This window comes from Aphelocoma coerulescens, chromosome 1, assembly GCF_041296385.1.
Source record: "Aphelocoma coerulescens isolate FSJ_1873_10779 chromosome 1, UR_Acoe_1.0, whole genome shotgun sequence".
Taxonomy (NCBI): Eukaryota; Metazoa; Chordata; class Aves; order Passeriformes; family Corvidae; genus Aphelocoma; species Aphelocoma coerulescens.
The window spans coordinates 33,581,623-33,599,794 of NC_091013.1; the positions used below are offsets into that span (position 1 = coordinate 33,581,623).

The window sequence follows — 18,172 nt, forward strand, 5'->3', positions numbered from 1 at the left end:
CCTTTCCTTTGTTGTAGTTAGGGAAGGTAAAAATGACTAGTTTATCTTACTGGTGCTGGCTCTGTCCTTTTAGAGCCTCCTCGTTGTTGGCAGTGGCTCTACTCTACCAAAGCAGTCAACCACACCTCGTGGGTACTGATTCAATCCTTCCCAAAAGGAACAACTTGCAATGCTCTTGCACAGCAGATTTAAAGTAATTTGAGCTTCTCAGAATTCACAGAGGTCACAACCTCCTCCTGAACTAGAGAAAGGCATCAGGGAATGACAGTCAAGCTTGATTGTCCATACTGCTTAGTTGGTAGCTCAGTAACAGGCTGTTCTCTCTGGAAGAATATCTAGGGTACTACTTGTTGAATATTTTACTCTGGGGGACAGGACAAACAGATCTGTCCCAAGTCTGGATCTCCTTGTTCAATCCAGTCATCCAGCATCTACCTCAGCAAGCTTTACTGCACACGCTCAGTTATGTCCTAAAACAGGTGGACTAAGGTGGTTCAGACTTCCCACCACCTCCACAAGCTGGGACACATTCCCCACCCTCAGACCAGCACTGCTGGAGTGAGTCCAGAGGAGGGCAAAACAGGATCAAAAGGCTGGAGCACCTCTCATATGAGAACAGGCTGGAAGAGACCTGGGTTATTCAGCCTGGAGAAGAGAAGGCTCTGGGGTCACCTTACAGGACCTTTCAGTACCTAAAGGGGGACAATAAGAGAGCTGGGGGGAAAATCTTTGGGCAAGGGTGTGTAGTGATAGGACATGGGGGAATGGCTTTAAACTGAGATTAGGTTTAGATTAGATACAAGGGAAAAATTCTTTACTGTGAGGGTGGTGAGACTGTAACAGATTACCCAGAGAAGTTGTGGATGCCCCATCCCTGGAAGTGTTCAAGGCCAGGCTGGACGGGGTTTTAAGAAACCTGCTCTAGTGGAAGGTGTCCTTGGCCATGGCAGGGGGATTGGAACTAGAGAAAGGCATCAGGGAATGACAGTCAAGCTTGATTGTCCATACTGCTTAGTTGGTAGCTCAGTAACAGGCTGTTCTCTCTGGAAGAATATCTAGGGTACTACTTGTTGAATATTTTACTCTGGGGGACAGGACAAACAGATCTGTCCCAAGTCTGGATCTCCTTGTTCAATCCAGTCATCCAGCATCTACCTCAGCAAGCTTTACTGCACACGCTCAGTTATGTCCTAAAACCAGTGCTCATGGGAATGGCAGGAGTGCCCTCATTATAGTGCACATTTTCAGCTGGGGAGGTATGGGGGGAAGTAGACTTTTGAATGGTAAAGGTGCTTTAGAGTTATGGGGACTCCAAACAAGATCCAAAACCACTTGTTTCCCAGGGCAGATGAGGTTATACTGCTCCAGCGGAAGATAGATTTCTATTCAAGGTAAGTTTTTCTGCTGGATTTTATGTTTAGATTTCATTACCCTGATTTTAGGTTCTGTGCAACCCTCAGAGTCCCAGTATTTACAACTTCTGGGCTTTTTTACTCCCTACCATCCCAAGACAGGGGGGCAGATAAGGGGAAAATTTTATTCTTGCCCAGGGAGGTATGGCTTGGACTCTTATCAAAGAAGGTAGAAGGTTTGTTCTGATAATCTGTCCCTAATTTTCTGCCAAACCCTACAGCAGTGTTTTAATTCCTCTTCACATTTTTTTTCAGCCTAGAACAAGTGAAATCCATAGCAGCAGGAATATATTCTCTCCCACAAAGGCCAGGGAGTGCATCAGCTACTAATTTCTTTTTTACACTGTCTTTCCCAGTAACTGCTATAGATTTTCTTCTGTTCCTTTGCTATGAATCTTTTGGGAGGACTTATGTGGAGATGGGAACATTCTAATCCACACTCTTCTCAGTCTGTGTTTAGATCAATACAAGAATGAATAGGAAGTGAGAAGCCATGCTGAGTAAGCTGATCACTTCTGTGATCAGTCACACTTTCTGTAACTTTCCTTATCAGAAAAAAAAATCCCCCTTAAGATTAGCCTATTTCTATCAATATTCTATTTATATTATGCTTCATAGAACCAATGAGTATTTCTTCTCTTGTCATATTTCCTCACTAAAGCATAATTTTTTATACAAAATCTGGACTGTCCAAGTGTAGGCAGCAGTAATAACACCTCGTTCCATTTGTAAAAATGTTTCCTGTGAGGAAACAGTGGTTCAACCAGCCTACAGTGACAGAAAAATGGTCAGACAAAAACCACATAAAAGTTTTGTTCTCTGGAGTTAATTTCTGCTGGTTAGATGCTATTAAAAATCACTCTGCTTTGAGTTAAAGAAATTAAGCTTAGGGGATGTTTATTCATAATTTAAGTTAGTTAATAATAGAAAAGTAATATGGAGAGAAATCCACTTCCATTAAAATAATGAAAATTGTGATTATAAGCCCATAGTTCATGCTAGTAAGAAACTAGAGCTTTTAAGGCCAGATCTTGCACTTTCAAGTATTTTTGTTTCAAGAAGAAATGCAGACATGTAAATGTCATTCAAGATGTCAGATAATTAAAATGCCATTTAAAAGATCCTGGCAAAATCTTTCTTAGTGCTACTTACAAGACTGGGTATGAAGCTAAATAATAACACCTGTGATAAAATAAGTCCTATAGAGGCTCTCACAGAATTTCTGATACTTGCTTGTATCACTTTTCTGCTATTTGATGTGCTATTGGTATCTTTTATTTTTTCTTCTATTTTTAAAATTAATTTAGTATAATAAATGTTATTTTGCCTTTTCTCCTGATTAAATGAAATGTTTTACAAAATAGCATTTTAAAGGCCATTACTTTCACATTTGCTTCTGCTAGCTCATTCAACTATCATAAACAGCTAACATTGCATTTTAACACACAAAACAAAACAAATGCATTATTAAGGGAAAGTATTGGACAAGGGCACACATTAATTCATTTCAATTAATGAGCTCTATACTTTAATAGTTGATGTCTAGCATTCCTCCTTACATATTTCTAATTAATGCAGGTTCAACATAGCTGCAAATACTCAGTTAATAATTACTAAAAAGAGCTTTATCAATTCAAGAAACTTTTCTGAATACCAGTGAAACTTTAATATTTTAACAGATTTAAGGTAGAGATAGACAGATAGATTTCTTTTTAGTGTAACCAGTGTATTATCCCATTCTCTGTGCAGACAAAAACAGGAAAAAGGTGAAAAAACAAAGATATCCAACTGTGCTCATCGGATGTCTAAATAATCTATCTAACTAATAGCTAACAATGAGATTTTATCTGCAGTATTTTCCTTGACCATCCCCAATGACCAGAAATTATACACCATCCAGTTAATGGACTACAAATAGTCACTTGACTTACACAGGAAAATGCTTTTCTGGAAGAAAGTAAGGAAATCAAAGAAGGAAAAGGTTCAAATACACTTTTAGCTGAAAGAACAAAGATATTTGGAGCAGGAGATTATAAAAATTAAATTTTCTAACTTTTTCTTTGCTTTAATTTTTTTTTCAAGTTCTCAATAAAGAGAGACTTTACATTTTGAGGATCAAAAATAGAAAAGCCTGTCTGAAAATACATTGTGAACTAATTTAATACAGCAACATCAGTGTAGAACTCCGTACATCCACATTTTACACCAGATGTCCCTGTAGAACAACATGAAAACATACTTATAACCCATCTTACCTGTGTTCCACAGTAATCCTGCAGGGTCAGACAGTAGAGATAATAGCCCACAAACTTCAAACAAAAAAATAAGGGATGACCAAGTAAAGAGAGTTAAAAGCAATATACAAAAATTTCAAGAGGTAGAGTAGTAGAATTGTGAAGTAAGAAAATACTCATATTTGTGGTAAGCCTGAAACTAGAAATCATTGGAAATTAAAGAGGAAAAGGGGCATCTTCTTTTATCAGAAACATATTTGTATTTTATGAATACATAACATGTAATCAGTTTCAAAAGAAACAACACTGAAAATAAATGCCCGAAGAAATGAAGTTCAGCAGTTTGTTTTCTGAAGAATGGCACATCCTGAGACCACCACTGACAAGGAGTGGTGCTTGATTTAGACATTTGATGCTAACATGGAGGCAAACAGCTGCCTCAAAGTAGATTTTACCCCGTGTGTTTACAGTGGTAAAAGTTTGGAGAAGACAATTGTTTACAGTAAATGCACTTCAGATTCCAACTGGAACCTCTTACTTGATCAGCTTCTCCCATCATCCTGTATCTGCAGGAAGCAGAAGCTCTTGCAGCCTGTTTTGTACAGTCCCTGGTGACTAAGGCAGCAAAGAGCAAGAGAAGGGGAAGAAAGGATTGAAAGATGGGGACAGTGGGGATGAGGAGGCTGTAGGCAAGATCTACAATTCATTATGGGGGAAAAAAGGGCTGTGCAGGAGGAAAAGGAGGCTCTTGGGATTTGTAATAGATAAAATGCTTCCTCTTTCTTCATTTTTAAAGAAAATATGTGAAAATACAGCTCTAAAACTGGTTTGGGTGTCCACAGTGTCTGAATTTGAAGCTGTATTGCAAATAATAATGAATAAAATACAGGAAACTAATAAAGACTGATAAAAGATGGGGAACAACAACACCAAAAATGAAAATCCACGAATGATAGCTCCTGCAGTAACATTGATTTCTCTACCAGTGATAACAGCTAAAGGGATAGAGAGTGCAATGTGTTGAGAAAGCAAGACTTCAGGCACTGAATTTATAAATACTGAATATAAGGAAAGCCACTATTACATATTCTAAAAATATTAACATCCACTGCTTGCAAGAAATCCATGAGGGAACCATACAGCCTAAAAACTTAGAGTTTAGAATTTACTCTTGTTGTAGCATTTGTCAATCCTATAGATGCTATGGAGAAAAGAGCTAAAATCATAATGCAATATGTGACTTTCCACATTCTGAATTTCCAAAAAAGTTTACTTATGAGTATCTATTTCTACCTTTGAGTTTGCAGAAATAATTTTTCTGCCAACAACAGAAATCTTTCCTTGATATTTTCACAGAAACAATAATTTAATGAGCTTTTTTAAGGTTTTTTTCTTAAAAATAACAGGAAAATTAATGCTTTCCCTGGCTTTGCTTTTCAGTTTCAAGACTTTATTTCCTTTTCCACATTAATTGTTCCAAAGCAGATTTTCAGGATGCAAACACAAAACCCCCCTTTGTATGCATTTAAAACCTGATGTTTTTGCAACTGCTAAAAGGTTGCATAGTTGGGTTTGGGGGCTTGGGCGTGGGGATTTTTGTTTGCTTCAGGGTTTTTTTAAAAAAGAAGTTGCATTTAAAAGCATTAAGTCCATTTTGGTGCTGTGCTGCATGCCTACATGTATTTATAGAAAAATATAGTCCAATCCCCCTCTGCATTTAATATTATATCTCTTTGTTCATTTATAATGTACATAGAGGCATTTTTAACTCCAGAATGAAATAATCATTGCTGAACAACATCATCTAAATGTCTAAAGCATCTGTTGTGTTGTGTGCATCCATTATTGGTATTTTGATTAGGTGGTGTTCTACAGCCTCACCATTTTAATGGGTAATGGGGTGAAAAGCTCAAAATATGCAATGGATGTGGAAGAAAAATGAGCATGCTGGACAGATACATACTGTGGAGCATCTTGTAGACTTGATTTCATTCATTTCTTTGTTTCATACTAGTGTAAATTAGGTGTGATTTGACACAGAGAATTGACAGTATGGATGCTCATATGAATTAAAAATAATTTTTTTTAAAGTGTTCCTCCCCATCTGCTATTCATTTTAAGGTAACAGGAAGTGTTTTCAGTTCAAAGAAGTCAATTGGAGTTCTGTGCTATTTATGATATGTTTTCCATTCTTAGTGTGATGCAATGCATTTCTATTGGATATCATACCTCAAGGTTTTGGAATGTTGTTGCTGTATATCTTAAAAGTTCCCTGTCCTTTTACTTCATGTTAACTCAGACTCCATTTCCTCTTCAAATAATACAGTAAAAGAATGCCTAGAAGTCACTTGCTAAAATATATGCACATTCTAACCTGTTAAAAGTACATAAAGTTCATCATTTGAGGTACCTTAGAGAAGACAAATAACCAAATAGGGGTTTTTTTTCTTTTACCTTATCTTAAAAAATAATTAAATTAAAAATAAATTTTCCACACCTTTCACAATTCTGACCTATTTTTACTCTCACAACCAGACTATAATTCTGTTGAAATATTAAAAAACTTATAGATCCTAATAGAAAAATATACAAGATTATTGTAACGTTAAAAGAACTTGGCAAAATCACTTACAATTCAAAACAATTTCCCCACATGTATCTTATTAATGTCATTAGCAACACTGATGGTGCATGAAGTTATATACACATTTTAGAATTACATCAAAGCCCAAGAGTGAAACTTTTTCTTGTGCTACACTTACAACATAGGGAAAAAAAGAAAATCAAAGTACAAAACTGGCTTACTTCCAGTATGATCAGCACGTAGACACCTACTAAGATGATGGATGCAACTGTTACTTGTGCCTCTATATTTGCATGAAGGTACTGATGCTTCATGGAGAGAGGAACACTTCCAGGCTCCTGCAGGAAAGCTTGAATGTTTATGAAGATCGTGCCTCTGGTGAAAGAAAAAGAAGTTTTGTTTATTCCTGGGATGAAATACCTTTTGTTTTATTTGTGTATTAGTTTTATATCAAGTACTTATCAATATATAAAAAAGCAAGCAACTCCTCAAACATTCTCAAACAAACTGGATCCCTCTAAAAAGTATTGTTTAGAAATTAACTCAAGTACAAAACAGTCTTTTAAATCCTCTTAAAGAACAACAAGAGTCATCCTTTGCTGCCCCTCTGAAACATGCAGTGATAATTACTTTTAAAACATTATCTTAGTCAAGTCTATGGAAACTACTCCTTCAATGCATCATTTTTCAGTCTCTTAGCCAACCTGTTTGGTATCTGAAAGGTTCTAGTTGTGATGATCTGCTGATTTCTTCTTGAACTTAAGGGTAGAGACCAGTTGTATACCACCTGCAAAAGAGTCACATTTAGCAATATTAGCAGAAGTCAGTGATAGCGATATGCCCTGATAAGGGTTTTATGCCTATTTTTCTCTCTTCTGTCCATTTTGGAGGTTTTTGGTGTATCAGGCATAAAATCAGCCTAAATTAATTCCCCCTGATTAGGTTTGTCATGGGTGCTCAGGTTTAAGCAAACTAACTTATCCTCATGCCTTCGCTCAATCAATGAAGTGAGAGACACATCCAGGAGGTCCTCCAGAGGGAGGATGCCAAAACACACTTTGTGTTGACTATAAAGAGCAAAATTTTAATACAGGAAGCCAAAGGAAGCCTTATAAAGGTAAAAGAAAATGCCACTTTAATTACAGTAAGTTTTCTAATGCTGAAATTGAAACACTTCTCAGCAAGAAAAAGCATGACCACATAATCCACACACTGGTGATGGAAATAAGTGATAAAACACACCTCAGAAAAAGTGAAAGAGAATTTAAAGACCATCACCTGCTGCTGGCGCCTACTCCTTGATCCTGTGTTTTCATTCTGGCTGATTTGTACTACGATGTATTCCTCTTTTTGCTCATCAACTGCTTGTGCCCCAAATGGGCCTCCTATGTCTAACTTCAACAGAGCAGAATCATGAAAGTCGGTCAGATTCATAGCTGTTAATATAGTTGTTAAGGTGTAAATTTCCAGTAAAAATGAGTATAGGCTGTACAAATTTCAGAAAAACAAAGTAGTCAATTTATATTAAAAAATACATTCTTCAGCTAAAATGCCTCAGGAATTTTGAAAAGAACAAAAGAGATGTCTACTTCCTTACCAAGTAGTACTGTTTCGACCAAGTTTCCTAATAAAACTAAAGTTACAATTTCAGAAAAAATATATCTTTCCTAGTGACTTTTGGGATTACCAGTGCTTTCACCTGATGTATCAAAATAGCATACAGAAATACACAGAGAGACAGAGAAGTCAGGCCTTTTAAGTGCTTGTACTAGATGAAAGGCTACACCACTAGCTCAGCAGTTTAAACATCACAGAACTTGTACTGGTGAAAACAACATAGAAACTCCAGAGGAGTTTTGCCAGAGGATTTGCTTTTTGGTCAAAGTTTTTGTCACCATGTTACAAATATCCAGAAGATATTTTCAACCTCTTCTCAGCTGAAGTACTCATAGACTCTATCACTTTCAGCTCCCTCATCTACTTCTTTTTTCGTGAGATATCTCACATGAGGTGTGGTCAAACTACACTCCTGGTTTAATATCATTGAAAAATCAGCCAACCACGATCCACAAATTCATTGGAAGTCTGGTTCTGTTCATCCCAATACATCTAGGGCTTTTTAAACCTAGTGTTGTAATAGCTCACTTCTGGCATGGTTGAAAAAAGAAGCACACACGTAGGTTGGTAGGTGGGGGAGGGAGGTAAGGAGGATAGTCTAAGATTGTAAACCCTTCACAGTTCATTTGTTACTATAATAGAGCAGTACTGTTATTGTATTGCTCCTGTCTGTGACAGACAGAAAGCTAAGGCATCACTAACAAAACAAAAAAGCAAACAAACAAAAATAACTCCTTAGTTTTGCACATACATGTTGCATTGAAAACCTGAGACTTAATCACATGCTTGAATATCTTAATGGTTTTAACATCTAATAATTTATTGAGTATACTAAAAAGAGTGAATGTGTTACAAAAAAATACAGTGTACCAGATCATATACCCACCAAAGTAATTTTCCCGAAAAGATGCTTTGTAGCCTACAAAACTCAGAGACTTTAACAGAAAAAGAAAAAACACAGGGTAGTTAGATGGGACTCAGGACAGTGCTGTGCTCTGCCCTGCTTCCAGTGACTCCCAGTAAGACCATCCATGTTAAGTCAGTGTCTAGTGAGGAAAGATTATGAGGTGCTTCTGGATCTAGAAAAGAGTAATCTCCCACAGTAACCAAAAAAAATACCATTGCAGATCTAGTGCCAGGTGGGCAGCCAATGCATTCAAAGTAATATAAATGTCACCCTGATTAGCAAGGCAAGCAGAGCAAACACCACCAGTGACACTCACAAGCCGTTCATTAAAAAATTAAACTCCCAAGCACCTATTTGCTTAAAGGACTCACACAGGAAAGGATAAAAAGATAATCTCACATGTAGCGAATCAGGAGACAAGTCCAGTTAGAGGAATTTACACAAACACAAACAGAAATGACATATATACACAAACATAAACAGAAATGACAACAGTTCTCTTCTGTTTCTGAAAGTTTTAAATGTGATTTGGCAACACAGTTTTTCTGTGTCACTAACTGATACATAATAGGAGTCTCAACAGGAACTATATAGCTAGAGACATTAATTAAACCTTCTAAAAGGTCTGCTGACCTGAAGTCATTAACCCAATGGTTTGGGACAACTTTGCACAGTCTGTTTTTCACTAGGAGTGTAGACACTTATGTCTTGAATGTCTTCAGGTGAATATAATTATGGCAGCTTCCTTTTAAGCAGCACATTTAAAATAAATCCTGTAATTATCTAGATGACACTAGAAATGATGTCTAAAAATTAAACCTTGTTTTCAAGAAGAGTGGCTCCTTTCTTCTTTTCCTCTACAGATAAGGATACTTTTTCCATTCCATTCTGTGCACTTATAAAACCATCATAAAGAGCCATAGGAAAAAAAAATGGTTCTCCTTTGATTGCAAGTGCAACAGAACATCATTCACCAGTCTGCACTGAGGCTCTCAAATCCCATCAGAGTTATCTTTTTCCAAATAATATTTAGGGACTCTGTCATAATTCCATTGTTAGACTGCAGCAGATCGCAGCTTTTATGAAAGGTGGAATCAAAATAAACCAGACGAAAACTTCAGACAAGCCTATACGAAAAAATATGATTTTTTTTTTTTATCAAGCTGCTCTTCATAATATTTTTGTTCAGACTTACCTTGGTTTTATATTTTCCTTATATTGCCAGAATGTGATTTCCCCTAAATTTTAATCATTCAGGTATGAACTTTTGGGAAAACTATCTTTTTACTTCTAATACTCCCTTTTATTCTGCAATTTAATCATGCTTTTCCTTTTCAGAACTTTTTTTTTTTTTTTTTGTAATGTGCCCTCCAGTGTGCCCCTTTAAAGCATAAAAATCTCCCTGATGAGATTTACAGCCAGAGCTGATATTTTTATTTCACTTCAGCTAAACTGCTTCATTTTGATGTAGTTCTATTCTTGAAATTACATTACTGCTGTGAATTAGCCCGTCAAGGGATTTGGGTTTGTGTTTTCTTTGTGAAGCATTACACTGTGGCTGTCTGTATTTACATCTGGCACAAGAGCAGGTCTGCTGCTCACAGCTGAACCAAGAGCTGTGTTTCTTGATCCTGGTTTTCTGAAGAGCTGCTCCTAGAGGTTTTGAAGAGTGTGTGAGAGCCACCTCATGTTACTTTATTTTTATGTGGCTTATGTAGACAACATGATGGAATGGGATGGCGTGGCTAAACATTTAAACTGGTATTCATTCACCACAGTTTATGCTTCTGTACTTTGGACATCTGCATCTGACAGTTGCTTCCTTAAAAACAGTGCTTTTAAGACAGTGCTTTTAAGATGGAATTCATCGCTTCATTTTGGACCACCACATGAAGATGAGAAGAATTGCTCATGAGGAACATCCGTTCTCTCTATTAACTATAAAGAGAGCCTAGGATGACCAACTCAGGAGTAGCTGAGTCACTCCCCAAAATACTGAGTCCCTGCTCTACCCTCCATCATGCAATTATTTCAATATGTACAGAGGCAGCCAAAAAGTCATGTTTGACAGAGATTCTCTGTTGTATTTGCACCCAGATGGCTGACTTTATGCTTTCTTTAACATCTATTTCTATATCCTATTCTGTATACTGTAAAATGGACCTTGAGGATGCTATGTCTATGGATTATTTTTCACCAAATTTCTGAGGTAGTTACACACCTGATTTATGATAGTTCATCCTGATTTATGACCAGGTAACTTATGCTAGTTTCTTGTGGGAAACACAAAAGGTGGAAAGGCTCTTAGGTGTGAGAAAAAAGCAGTTTTCAGAAATAAAGCAAAAGAATTTAGGAATCGGCTTTGGCTGCGAAAATTTGAAGATAGAAGAAGATACAGTTATATAGCAAGCAAGGACATTAAAACAATGGTTAGAGTTTTTAGGTTTAGCTGAGATAGGTCTTGAAGTTGTAGAAAATATGCTGAGCAAGATAGATAAGTTTAAGCTTAATAATGGAATATTATGCATTATTATATAAGGCATAACAAGCAAGTATTGTGTGCAACAGATGTACATGTACTATTGAAGATTGGTTAGAACAGTTGTGTGTAGACTTTAGAAGCATGCCATTGGCTAAAAAGCCTTCAAGAATGCTCTGTAACAGGGAAATCTTTGGCTCCCTGTGACAACATGAACTTTGTACCATCTCTTGGGTCTCAACTCTGTACATTAAACTGATAATAGAATAAAATAATAAAAAGGCTCCTGGAATGTCTGCCTGGGCTCCCCGTCCCATTTGTTCTCCAAAAATGCCGACAGTTTCTCTAGGATATTAACATTTTAAAGAAGGCATTTTCCCTGGGTCTTAGCATCCATTTTTGTATATTGTCCTTAACTGGTGTTATTGCTGCATTAGTATTTGTGCTTTTTTTTATTTCCTATCTCTGTAGCTGATGAGGTTGTTTCTACATCATCCCTTCACAATATAACAAGTTCAACCACACACTTCTCTGTCCCTATTGGTTTCTGCATCTATAACCTTTTTATTTTCCCCCTTTTTTGAGTGGCAGTAATCAAGTTCCATTATCGTCTACAGTGGATCCATCCTTTCTCTCTGCTCCATCAGTTTGAGAATTTCTGTAACAAACTCATTTCTACAGCATTTTATCAATTGTGCCTTGAGATTCTGCTTCTTGGCTGCCTCTGCACATGGTCCTGGTCTTCATCCATCTATTTAACAGCTTGAACATAGCTTGCAGGCCTAACTGCTTAGTACATTTCCAACAACATTGAAAACAGAAATGATTTTTAAATGCTTTCTGCAAGGAAAAATTATGGAGGAGAGTCTGGCAGTAGAGAACTAGAGTTACAAAATAAAAAAATATTTAAAGGGGGAAAAGAATTAAAGGCATTAGAGAGGTTTTGTAATTCATTACATTAATTTATGCTCCCTGGAGAAGAACCTTCAAGGAAGCTGAAAATTCTGTTAAAATCTGACTGTATTCTTGCCTCACAGTCTTTCTTTCTATATATACCTCTTGTTCAGGGAGTGGGAAATGTTGTTTTCCATGTCACTAATGGTCATGGCATGATTGCAAGTTTTTTTCTAGTGACGTTTCCTTGCTCCATGATTACCAGTTGCACCAATAACGCAAATTCATGCAGAAACCATTCAAACTCATACAACTTTAGCAAGGAATTTGATAATAAGGGGGTCTGTGTCTGCTTCTTCTAGAGACTCCTCATCCATTTGTTCTAAGTAGTTCCACTGAATCCAAAGAAATGAGAAATCTAGCCTATGATATAAAATTCAACATATTTTTACTATTGAGATACATCTTCTGCTTTCTGAATTTGAGACCTTAATCCTGGACTGGAAGTGACTAAATCTGTCATGGAGAGGATGGAGGTACATCCATAAAAATGGCCCCTGTCCAGTCAATTTGATATCTCTGGTTTTGTCTGATTTAGAGTAAGCAGGTACCCATTCATGTGTGACTTCAGGTTATGTATTTTTATTGAGTTTTATTTAGAATATAAAGAGAAAGTGAGTAAGAAACTCTTCACACTGGGTGCTGTGTAAATATTTAATTTTCCAAATGTCATCCCTTCCTCCAAAAGTTTTACTGGGGAGATATCAAAGGCTTAAACAATCAGACAATCAGATCAGGACCGAAATATTTACAAAAATGCAAGATCCTTGGCCAGACTCAGGAAGAATTCACAGCCCACTCCCCAGGTAATTTCTGATAATCAGTCCAAAAAAGGAAAATTAAACTTCTTTGCCCACACTGATCTAATCTTCCCTCACCTGTACTATGGATGGGCACAAGTACAGATGTTGGGAGGGAAACAAAGGTTGTTGTTACTGAAGCAGCTGTCAGGGACAGAGTAAAGATGGAAACTTACAGTTCAGCAAGGTAAGGTAGGTGTGAGATCTACTGCACAGAAATGGGCTGAAGATTTAACTTTTCTTTTGTAAAAAGAAAATATTTGTACTATTGAGAAATGTAGAAATAGCAAAAATTGCATGAGGTACAGTGAAAGAAAGAAGGCACTGTATCAGAGACAGACACTTCTTTAAATGACAGTGAAATAGCATACACTTTGATTGCATAATTCCTTAAAAGCATCCATGAATTCCCATTACTTTTTAACTTCACAAAGACTAATTCAAGTCAAAAAGCTAATGTCTAGTTCTGCTCCAGTTGTCTGTTCCCCATTGCTGGACAAAAGTTTAAAATTTGCTTAGATCAGGGCAGTAGTTATTAGAAACAAATGAATGAACATGAAGTATATTTAGCACTTCAGAAGATTTTTCAAGTCTGAAAATGTGTGTCAGTTGTGGAGAAGAACAAGAATATTTCTCATTCACTCTTTGATCACCCAGTTAATGGAGAGACGTTTCCTGAAGGTCTGAATGGCCAAAGAGCTAAGAGAAAATAAGAATGTCCGTGTCTTAGAATAGGTACATGTAATTAAACAAAGAAATACTGGAATTTATTCAGGCTCTGTATCTCTTCCTCTATCATCTTAATTACTATTAATGTTCTCCCCTTAACATACAGCCTTTGAACAAAAGATCTGAAAATGCTTCACACATTTTACATCAATAGGGATATTGAATCTTGCTTCCTGCAGACAGGCTCCTCTAGTCAGGCTTCAGTATAAACTTACTTCTTTCTGGTATTATAGAACTGAGTGTTAGAATTTAAAAACCAATAAATCCCAAGTGTTGGCGAAGAGACATTACCAATATTTTGAAAAACTATACTAAAAACACTGAATTTATGTCTGGTGCCTATAGGGAAATCAGTATTAAAAAAAAAAACACCTGCCACACACAAAATTACAGATTCAGAAAGCTTCTATTAATTCACAGGAGGCAAGATGTGTTTCCAGAATCTGCAGCCAGCACACCTCAGTGCTACATGCCAGGTTTGTACCCATGGGGATGGGCAAAGCAATGGGAGATACAAGTGAGCTAACAACAGAGAAGATAACGGGAAGAAAAACAGCTAGAGTAAAACCAAACAAAAAATAAAGGTACAGAAACAAAAACAGAGATCTCATCTGAAAAGCAAGTCACCCCCACACCAGCTGATGAAGGTCTCTCCCAGCACCAGAGAAGGAGAGTCCTGCCTCTGATCAAACCTGAGATCTCATGGGCAAGGCAGAGAAAACAAAAAAATCTAGATGACACCAGGATGACAAAGGACATGAAGTCCAAAAGTAATCACTTAATTTGGTTTTTTAAAATATTTCACACTTTGTTTTTGACTTTTCTAGTATATGGAGATATACTGTATGCATGAGCACACATTCATAAGACATCAATGTGCTTGGGCAATTCTGGAAAGAAATAGAACTGAGAGGAAGGAGTTCAAAAAAATAAAAAAATATATAGTGGTTAGTACATATTCAACACTTCTTAACAGCTTTTGAAGCATAAGAAAGAGGTAAAGTGTGTTCATTTGCATAATTTGAGCTAAGATACTTATTTTCCACCCAAAGTCTCATATGATAACCTCCAAGGGTTTTGTGACAAGGACTACTGCAGCACACCTGCAAACCTACCATTAAACCCTTACCAGCATTCAGAGAGTAGCAGGTAGTGTCCATTGGGAGCACTGCAGTCTGTCAGCCAGCATAAATTGCATCTTCAACACTGCTGTCTGAATGGTTAACATTACCTAGCTCTAGCCAAGAACTGGAATACTTTCTTCACTATGAAACAAAGTGGAAGATAATCACATGAACTTACTGCTGGGCAAATGGAGACTGACAGCAACAGTAAGAGGATAGTCAAGATTGCTGGTGCCTTTTCCAAAATTCTTTTAGAAATGCAATCTTTCTCCTTGACACTTCTGCTTGAATTACTACATCACCTTGGAAAAGAAACATGGCTTTGCTGGACTGCTTGCCTCTCACTTTTCCCCAGCTCAGTGACATCAGACAGCAGATGGAAATCCAGTTTTCAACACACATTAAACAAACTAAAAAGCATTAGCTTTGGGTTTGTCAAGTAAGAAATGAAATGTTGCATTCTGACTGTCTGACAGCTATTTGTCTCAAAGAATCCTGACATGATAGGTAAAATGTGAAATACAGGAACACCTGTTTGCACTCAAATCCCAGTCCCAACTGCAGTTCCCTGAAACAAACAAAGGGAATAATTGGTTGCAGAGTTAATGTGTACAATGCAACAGCTATGGTTCCAACCCAAATCTGGAAAGAGATGAAATCCTCAATTTATGCTATGACAGTTGACTAAAACTTGAACTTAAAGACTCACTTCCAATTCATCCTCCTTGGCAGATGAGGCTGTGACAGCCCTGGTGCTCTTTAACACCACACCACCATAGGAGCTTTCAACAGCAGTTTCAAGGAGGACTAAAAACACTGATGTGAACAGGATATTGATGGGAGTTTGCAGTTGAAGTTTTTATTGGTCCTACCAGAAGTCCATTTGCTTCCCTTCAAAATGCAATCTCAACTTTTAATTATAAATTGGCCTAAAGCACTAACGTTTTCTTCCTCATTTACCCTACTAATTAGTGCATTATATAGTGTCACTATTGGTGACAGTGAGAATGTTAATAATTAAATCTATTTAAAATGGACTCTCCCTGCTCAAAGCTATGGAACTGCTCAGTTATATAGAAGAATACAACATTTCAAAAATGAAAACCTACTGCACCTTTTCAAAACAAGGCACCTTGCAGGACCTTGTGAAATACTTCTATAGGTGAATCCTAACACTAGTGAAATAAGAGTCAAGCAGATTTCAGACCCAACTGATTAAATGAGAAATATAGTGGGAACAAGAGATGTAATACAATTGCAAAAGTTTTTGTTTGCTTACTAACTGAATGTTCATTCCCTCAAAGACTTTTCACATTCAGATCTGTATTCACCTATGATGAATACTTTTTATTTGGGGTAGTTTTATTCCTTGTTCTTCTAAACAGTTTCTGGGCCCCAGACAGGCACCATTCAGTACAACTTGGAGAGGAAGCACTGTGTCAGGACAAGTCTAAATGCAGCCAAGGCTCTGAGGACACCCAGTCCTGTCAGGGTATAAGACAGAAAACACCCACCCTTTCAACCACTTTATCAATTAAACTTCAGAACAGGTTTTTTTTTCAATGAAAGAAGGATACAGAAGCTTTCCAGAGGTGATACAGCCAACATCTGCCAGGGCATACCTTGATCTGGATAAATGCCAAATAAAATCTAGGGTGAGGATAAAAAATAAACATTTATTAGTAACAGAAAAACTGAAAAAGACCTGCAAAACTTATCTCAAATACTTTAAAATAGCAAATTCAATTTCAAATTGCACATTTAATTGTGAGATTGTTTCAGTATTTTCAGGTATATTTCCACCACAGTTGAAAAGCATCTCTGGGATACTTAACAAGGGTAAGTAATATTCCTTCTGTTAATTTACAGCCAAAGTCACATATTATATGCATTTTTTCAAAATGAATCTTAGGACTGGAGTTGTAATCCTCAGGATCTGTCTGGAAAGCAACACCCACACCTGAGGAAATGCAGAGTGTCATCTGTTTTCTTCCTGCCACAGAAGCCCTGCTACCCAAAAAGGAGTTCCTCACATCTGCTAAAAGAATAAACTCCAACTTTTTGAAATTTTTCTCTGCACTTTCAGTCTAAGATTTTGCTGATTTTGAAGATTTTGTTAAGGGAGGGCAGCACTTTGGCCACTCCAAGGAGATGCCAACCTCCCCATCACCTTCTGCCTTTGACACTGTGAAGCGCTGCCATTGCTGGGGCATCCTCCAGAATGCTCCCCAATGAGCATTCCTCAGGTGTCAGGATCAAAAGATGCATCCTAAATTCAACAAGCATCCATAAGGGACCTACAAGTTTGGGTTTAAGCTGCCTTTAGCATTTTAAATTACCAACTCAACTGCTTACTCAACCACATTGTCCTGAGGGGCGACCAGTGCACCAAATAGGAGACTGATTAGGCATGAAGCCCTGCACAGAATTGTCATTTTTTGCCTCAAGACATTTTCTGTGAGCTAAGAGAAAAGATCATTGCTCATTTTGAACTATTTCTAAGGAAATGGGGACAGGGGAAGACTACAAATTCAATACTTACAGAGCAGACAACTACAAAGATAAAAAGGCCTGAAACTTTCAGGAATTTTAGACAGCATCTGAAACACAAAGAAAGATGTATTTACTATCTGGCTAGTTTAAAAACAGCATTTTCTAGTCTCTTAACAGCTCTGACATTTTAGAAACATTATGGTAAGCATTTATGGGTGATAATATACCACATCAGGGTACAGACACCACAAAGCAAGGTCAGCAGGGGCTTGGGAAGCCTTGGTGATTATCAGGGCTCCTGCACCAGATCTGCTTGCTAGATGGATCTCAATGCATGAGAAGGAGGATTTGCCCCTTGGAAAATCTAAGGGAAGGCTGCAGAATGAGCTGGATTCTGGAACCACCTGCTGCTGCTGGTCTCTGACAGACCCAGATCCCCCTTAGCTCATTCTTGTCTCTTCCAGAGAGGCAAAGGAGCATTGCCATCACAGGGGGGTTGTTGGCTGCTCTGAAAGTACAGCGTGTTGCATAGACAGATGGTGTCATGAGTGACTTCCTCAAACCTGGACTTATAATTCACACCCTGAAAAGTATTAGAAAAAGCAGTTTGAAGACAAGAACAAGCTTTAAGAATCTTCTGGGTTTAACAGTATCTTTTAAAACCAAATATACTTCATGAGCATAAATCTACTAACAAAACTAAATATTTTTTTCCATAGCACATCCATGCCCATTGAAGGAATGCCCTGTTCTGGAAATTAGATGTCATAAAATATTCTGAATTGTCCAAGCTTACTACTGAGTGGGTTAGGCAAGGATAACTCTAAATTAAAATGTGG

The 18,172-nt window shown here is 37.3% G+C and overlaps 1 protein-coding gene across 3 annotated transcripts in view; it reads right to left on the reverse strand.

Annotated features, from left to right (window-relative positions):
• Positions 1 to 18,172, reverse strand: part of OCA2 (OCA2 melanosomal transmembrane protein) — a 166,967-nt gene that overhangs the window by 122,180 nt on the left and 26,615 nt on the right. For all 3 annotated transcript variants that reach the window (XM_069006263.1, XM_069006283.1, XM_069006273.1), the window contains 5 exons: positions 17,383 to 17,440; positions 16,418 to 16,490; positions 7,509 to 7,666; positions 6,935 to 7,017; positions 6,452 to 6,605 (listed from right to left, as the gene is read on the reverse strand). In XM_069006263.1, the coding sequence (XP_068862364.1) occupies positions 6,452 to 6,605; positions 6,935 to 7,017; positions 7,509 to 7,666; positions 16,418 to 16,490; positions 17,383 to 17,440 (526 nt within the window). The remainder of the gene's footprint in view (positions 1 to 6,451; positions 6,606 to 6,934; positions 7,018 to 7,508; positions 7,667 to 16,417; positions 16,491 to 17,382; positions 17,441 to 18,172) is intronic.